Source organism: Phaethon aethereus (genome assembly GCF_964289735.1).
Source record: "Phaethon aethereus genome assembly, chromosome: 7".
NCBI lineage: Eukaryota > Metazoa > Chordata > Aves > Phaethontiformes > Phaethontidae > Phaethon > Phaethon aethereus.
The window spans coordinates 21,563,726-21,571,053 of NC_138583.1; the positions used below are offsets into that span (position 1 = coordinate 21,563,726).

At 49.1% G+C, this 7,328-nt stretch overlaps 1 protein-coding gene across 1 annotated transcript in view; it reads right to left on the minus strand.

Annotated features, from left to right (window-relative positions):
- VSTM4 (V-set and transmembrane domain containing 4) overlaps positions 1–1,379 on the minus strand; it is a gene marked incomplete at its 3' end in the record, with an annotated part of 38,771 nt that extends 37,392 nt beyond the window's left edge. Inside the window, exon 1 of the mRNA XM_082002529.1 lies at positions 1,221–1,379. Within this exon, the coding sequence (XP_081858655.1) occupies positions 1,221–1,275 (55 nt within the window). The 5' untranslated portion in view covers positions 1,276–1,379. The remainder of the gene's footprint in view (positions 1–1,220) is intronic.
- Positions 1,380–7,328: the final 5,949 nt, after the last annotated feature.

Consider the following 7,328-nt stretch of genomic DNA (forward strand, 5'->3'; position numbering starts at 1 on the left):
GCTGATAGCTAAGGGACTAGAGAGGCGCACCGTCAGGGTAGTTACCTTCTGATCTTGGATTTGCGGGACCAGAAGCATATGGGATGGCTTTTATCCCTGCTGTAGTTTGTCCTGTGAAACAATGTTACTGTCAAAGCCTGCTTTATTTTTGCTTCTCTGCAATTAAAAAGTAAGAAGAGCAGATGAGCCAGGAAGAAGCAAAGCTCTTTGTTTAAACGAAGATAATTAGGAGCTGGCTAGCAAGATCACCAAAAGCAACCAGCTGTCAGTTGGACGGATCTGTCTGCAACTTTCACAAGTCAGAGGCTCCTCTGAGAAAGTTTCTGTGGTGACTGAAGATGGACTTGAACCAAACTTCTGCCTCTGCCATCTCCTGCCCTGTTGAAGTGGAGATCCTAATCCAGCTCGTTTATTAACCTTGAATGAGCAGGGCTTCCCCACCGCTCTAACCCTCACTGTGCCTTGATGTTCAGATCCGGACTCTGTGCCCATTTTGCAGCTTTCGGACACAACACTGGCCAACGCACCTTTGATTTTGGAGGCATAAAAGTCTTGAGTGGAAGAAGTTTTTTACAAGTGACCTAAGGGGCTCCATTTCCACTGGATGCCTATGGGACCTAGGCACCTGTGGAAAAAACAATGCCAAATATCCCGTTGCCTCAACTTTGCCTGCAGTTCCTCGCGCAGCTAGCCATTGCCCCCTGGCACAGGCGTGGCAGAGGACACATTGCCATAGCCTCCTGCAGGGGAAGGGGGGTTTGTGCGAACACGGCTGCGGGTCGGGTGGCGGTGCAGACGCCCCGCTGCCGGGAGCGGGGGCCCGGAAAGGCGGCGGCAGAGCGGGCGCAGGGACCACCCGGGGCGGGTGCGGGGCACCCCCCGGCTGCAGGGGAGGGGGCGGCCGGGGTGCGCGCTCCCGGCCGTGCTGCCGGGCTTCCCCGGGCGGCTCCAATCCCCCCTTCAGCCCCTCGCTGAGCCCCTTCTCCTGGTGACCGAGCTCCGGGCGCTGTCGCGGCTCGGGGCCGCTGCCCCAGCCCCTACCAGGGTGCCGACTGCGGAGCGGGGGGACCCAGACCCTGCTCGGCGGCGCGGAAGGGCGGGCTGCAGCCCGAGGCGGAGCCCGGGGTCCCACGGGCGGCCGAGAGGGGCTGCTCCGTCCCGGCCGGGAAGGGGCTGCCGGGGCCGGGCGCCGGCCGCTGCGCGCCCGCGGTGCCGCTTACCTGGGGCCGGGGCCGTGGCCAGCAGGGCGGCCAGCGCCGTGGCCAGGAGGCGCATGGCCCGCGGGGCGCCGGGTCCCGTCCCTTCGCTCTCTGCCGAGCTGTCTCCCTCCTCTCCTCCCCGGCCTCTGGCCTCCTCCCCGCCCGGTCCTCCCTTCTCCCCTTGCCTTTCATCTCCTCCCCTTTCTCCTCCTTTTTTTCCGCTTTCTTCCTTCCCTCCCTACTTCTCTGCTCTTCCCACCGTCCTGCCCCCTGTTCAACTCTCCTCCTCTTTTTCTCGCCTTCTTTCTCTTTCTTCTCTCCCCACCGAGCTCAGTCCTGTGGGGTAGCACTAGGGCTAGAAAGGGCTGCTCCGTCTGTAGTCTCTGTGATCCCCCCTGTGCACACACCCCCTGCTCAAAGGACACGGATCTGTGCAGATGGTAAGTGGGAAGCTCCCCGCTCTGAGCCTCCCTGTGAGCAGGTGAGACAGCCTGGCAGCTAGGGGTTGTGGGGAAGGGTGGTGGGATGGGGATGTGTTATGCATCCTCTCTGCTTCCTGGGAGGCCTTTGAAATTGTGCAGGACCTCATGCCCATTCCCTCATCCAAGTCCTTAACTGGAACAGGACCATCATTTCCAGGCAGTAATAGTTAACGGCTGTCTTCCTTTCCGTGGGCTCAGTTGGTGGCAGCCTGAGGACAAAAAGATCTGGCAGGCAGGAGTGGCCCTTCAGCAGGCATGGGGATGGATGCTGTAGGCTGTTGGGACATCTGTGCTAGGACACTATACGCAGTGCTCTGGTGTTGGGAGGATTTTTACCTTCTGCTGTGGCAGCATAACTGCTGACCACTGACATTCACCTCGTCTCTAAAAAAGTACTAAGTTAATTGATATAGCAGCTTAAGGTGCATCACTTGAAAGTTACTGTGCTTGTTTTGCCAAATCATAGTATCATAGCATCTTTTGGTTGGAAGGGACCTTTAAAGGCCATCTCATCCAACCCCCCTGCAATGAGCAGGGACATCTTCAACTAGATCTAGTTGCTCAGAGCCCTGTCCAGCCTGACCTGGAATGTTTCCAGGGATGGGGCATCTACCACCTCTCTGGGCAACCTGTGCCAGTGTTTCACCACCTTCATTGTGAAAAATTTCTTCCTTATATCTAGTCTGAATCTACCCTCTTTGAGTTTAAAACCATTATCCCTTGTCCTATAACAGAAGGCCCTGCTAAAGAGCCTGTCCCCATCTTTCTTATAAGGCCCCTTTAAGCACTGGATGGTACTATACTTCTAGACCAGAAAGGACAGAGGAACTTGTCACCTGGCTGTCTGCTCCTGTCCTTCCCCTTTGCTCCTTCAGAAAATGTTTATCATTTGAAAGCCCACAAATCTCCAGACACGGGCTTAATCCTTCTACTAGCAGGTATGATGGGCTATGCCTGATTTTAGTATTCACATTGCGTGAAGTGTGGATGATACAAACACTTTGGCATTCCTGCTTCTCTGGATAGGGCAATTAGTACCTATTTAGCTACTCCACCCCTCTCCTAGTAATCCCTTAGGCAAGATGATACACATCCACTTTTAAGCATCACACAAAATTAGCGTGTGCTTTGTCTGATCGTTATGAGACTGAACACTGCCTTTAATATCATGCAGTTCTTTTACTTCAGGGACAGACTTTTGTGTCCGTACAGCAAACAATCGTTGCAAGAGAATGACAGGTCTGGATTATGCACAGAACAATCATTATTTCTGAGGAAACAAGGGGAGTTGTTAGAAGTTGTACTGCCCGGGGAGCTAATTAAGATTTGTAGATTTGAGTCTACTCCTTTAACATAGCAAAGGGAAATCCTATCAAAGAGATAAGCTAATTCAAAAAGAAACAGACGAATTCACAGAAAAGTGTACCAGCAATTATTTAATTTGATGGTCCTGATGGAAGCTCCAGCTCTGGAAGTCTTTCCACTGCTGATTGAGGGAAACCAGGGGTGACTGATTTTGCGTACTCTTTTCCAAAGCATTTGCTTCTTGCCATTGTTGGAGAAAAGATATTAGGCTGGATGGACATTTTAGACCTTCTCATATAATTCTGCTAGGCTCAGTCATGCTTCACTCCATGTCTCATAAATTCCTTCAGCCTTCTAATCTTTGAATGATGTGTACAAAATACTGATGTAAAGGTATCAATAAGGACTGCCTAAGCTCTCATGTGGGTGCCTGGACCCTACACAGCTTAAAGATGCACCGTGAGAATCAGTATCAATGTTTGTCATTGTTTATCAACCAACCCAGTTACTGATGGCACTAATGGTTCCTTTAATTGCATCAAGAACCCTAGTGAGCTTTGGGACAGAGCTAAATCAATCAGTTGGTGAGGAGGCTTCATATGATGTACTTGCCTGTGATAGAAGATAGATGGAAGGTGGCCCATCTTGGTTTATCCAGTCTCTTGTGCCTGCCAGTTTACTGAAAACGTATTCTTTCTGTTTTGCAGCTTGTGATCTCTGTACAAGTTCCCTGTGTGTTGTGAGTTCTGTCTTTTCTGTAGAATTATTTAGTTCATATCTCCCCCACTGAAAGATCTTCATTAACTTAAGAATATTGTAAGTAATCCTTACTATATGTATGCCTTATTCTTAAAGAGACATTTCTTTTAAATTTCAGAATGTACTTTAAGAAGTGGTTTAGGCGGAAATTCTTTTGTACTTGTCATTGCATAAATAAGTTCAGGTGATCTTGCCCTTTTAGGTTTTTACCGAGAGAGAGCTTTTCTTTGCACGGCTAGGACCAGGACCCATAAGGTTCTATGCATGAGCCTCTCTCTTGCCACTAACATGTACCACCAGCAGCCTTCATTAGGCAGCAAAGCACCTAACATACCTAAATAGATCTACATTTTGCCAGTCTTTTGGGATGTACCCACGGGCCAGACAGCACTAATCAGGCTAGTGAAATGTGGAGAAATATAGACTGCTCACCTCGCATCTTCTCAGATTTGCTGCTGACTTGTTGGATGATTTTACGCAAATCAGTTCCAACCTCTGATCTGCATCTGGGTGATCTGTAACCTTCATTTGTGCCCAGATTGGAAAGGTTTGCTGATGGAACTGGGGCAACCTGCAAGAAAGGTTGCAGTTATGTGGTTTGCATTATTTCACTCTTAAAATCTTTCATCCCTTCAACCCATTTGTAGCAGAAACTGCTTTTGTAAAACATTTATTCTAGCCTATTGATACTGATCATACTCATACTTATTGGTACCTGAGCCTGTCACCATGCACCAAAAATCCCAGAGGCCAAATGAAAAGTGCAGTACAACTCCCTTTTTCACCCACAGGCCAGGCACACAGCTCTGCAAGGCAGCGCACCTCCCTTCGCTTCTCTGGAAGTGTGCTGACGCATGCGAGCGGAGCCTCTGACCCGCAGGATACGGCTTTCTCGGCTTTGGCAGCACCTACGTGGCCTCGTTTCCTGCCGGAACGGGTCTGCTCTGACGCGGAAAGTGCCTACTCAGCACTCCGGTGCAGCTGACACCGCTCAGACTGGCTGTTCGTGCAGAGCTTGGAGCCTCTCGCTCCCTGGGGACGGTGTTACTGAAATCATCAGCCTCGGTCACTCTGGGTGAGACCTGCTGTGCAAATCCCTTTTGCCTCCTTGCAAAGTCACATCTCCCGGGAGAGGTAACCACAGCCTCGGCTTTCACAGCCCTGTCCTCCCTCCCTGACTGCTATTCTTAACCTACCTTTTTCTGTTGAAAGGTCTTACTAACGTCCCTGAATCTGCCTCCAAAAACTCCTGCAGGATTCCTGTGAGCAGAATTGTGGTTTGCCCTTGCAGCAATATTGCAGCGTGGCAGAGGGATGCAGCAGCACCCACTGCAACTCACACAGGGCTGCTTGGGCTGTGCTCTAGCAGTGGGAAAAATGTCTCTGCGAGGCTGCGACTCTCATCCTGTGCAGATGGGCTGGGGTGGGCTGATTGCCTGCTTTCATACCTGATACGTAGTTAAGGAGAGTTATGCTTGTTTGGAGTGATGGATGGGAGTTTTCTACCCACCTGCAGCAACAAACTGTCTCTCTGAACTCCTTTCCTTTACCTGGATTGAGGGTAGCTACAGCTTATCACCCTCCCACAGCTCATCCAGGCAGTGTGCAAGGATGCTACCTGCCTGCCCGAACCTTATCGTGGAGACATGAGTTAACGGCCAGGTCTTCTTCAGAATCCAGCGGCTGGTAGCTCCCATGGCCCAAGGAATCCTAATTACAAATGAGTGCTCAGTGATTAGAGCTGGATAAAATCCAAACTGATTCAGTGTTACCAAGCATGAAGGAAGTTTGGATCTGTATCCAAACTTTCCCATCCCTTTAATGGGCCAAATTAACTTTGCACTGTAACAGTCCAGAGGTTCCGAAAAGCATGGCTTATGATTAAAAACTCTACCCTGGTATTTTTCTGTGGCTATTTTGTGGACTGATGCGTGAGAAATACTGTTTTGTGGATCCAGCTCTATGTCAATGGGAAAGATACTACATAAGAACTTCCAAAATGTTAGAGCATCCTGCTTTTTAGGTCTCTTGAATGTCATGCAATGTTTAGACTGTGTTTGAGGCTTTGGTGCTACTTACCTGTTGCCATTTATTTATGACTGATTGGCAAGCTGCTAGATAGGGTGATGTTGTTACTGAAGTTTTCCTTTCCCCTGGTGTCAGGTGTCTTTACTCCATTCTCTTTTCCTTTTTCTGTCAGGTTTATGAACAGTACTGATGTACCTGGGTAGGATCTGATGTTTGTGTGGTGCAGCCATACTTTCCTGGATAGGTGAAATTCTTACTATTAATGCTGTAATGTATTTTTCCATTTTCTCTTTCTTCAAATGAGAGTACATTTTTTTTACTTCAGGAAACTTGCTTTTGTTACTACTTCTATGATTATGTTTGTGACTGCATAAAAGCACAAGGGATTTATTATGTTTTTCTTACCTTGATCATTCCAGTTCGCAGGGCACTGCTAATCCTGAAGAAAAGAGATTTGTGGATGTTTTGCAAGAGTGTTTAGAGTCTCTGTCATCATACTTTCTGCATCCTTAGGTGTATGCAAGAGTTGAAACCTGACTAAGTCTTATTGTACATCATCATGCATAGACATAGTGTCATCTTCATATAGTGGTACATAGCAGTGTCATTTGAGGACCATTAAAAAGTCCACTGCAGTTCCAGTTCTGTTCTCCAAAGATATTACAATGTCGCTTTTAGCTGTCCTTATTTCTGGCAGTAGGTGAGCAAATGTCATGCTAAGATGGATTTCAAAGCCTTTTCGGTGTATTAATGTGTTCTGGCTATGCATTCTCCTTGGGCTCCTGCCCCAGTTACAACATTACTGACAGTACTTTGCTCCGAGCTGCCTGCTGTGAGCCTGCTGATCCCACTCTGCCCGGCTCAGAGAGGGCATTGACTGCAGAACCACACGGTCATTGAGGGCTGCCCTGACGATGCACCGTGCTATCCCGTTTTGGCTTGCTTGCCTCCCAAAAAAGGGGCTGTGGCCAGGTTTGGGGAAGCACAAGGCTCTGCTGAAGGCTGCAGGGATATGGTTCATCTGTGAAGTCTCCTGGCTTACGGAGTTTGGTCTGTAGTTTCCACACAATCTGTGCTGGCACCATATTTAAAATTTTGTGTCTGTAATTTGTCTCTGGATCTTCAGTCTAAGAGGCTTCCCACTGCCTTACAGGAGATGTAAGAACGACTCTAGTGGGAAAGAGCAATCATCTATCTAGCTCAGTGCCCTCTTTCTGACCGTGGCTGATAGCAAATGCTTAAAGAAGTGAGGTCTGGGCAGGGCAAGTGCACAGTGCTATGTTCCCAGGAGACTTTTCCAGCTTCTTATGGTTTGCAGCATTCACTGTCTCAACAAGACGTCGTGTCTCAGACCCTCACTGATCGGACCCAGCCACACTATATGCTACTTTGTCACTTTGTTCTGGGCTGAAGAGACATAAGTTTGCCAGTGTATCCCTCCCCCCTGGTCAGGGTGGCTCTGTGGCTCCCACAATACTGGATGTGGCCCTGATACCAACAAAGCTTGGTGGTTACAGAGGGAGAACCTTTTGAGGCGAAGCTGATCATGAAAGGA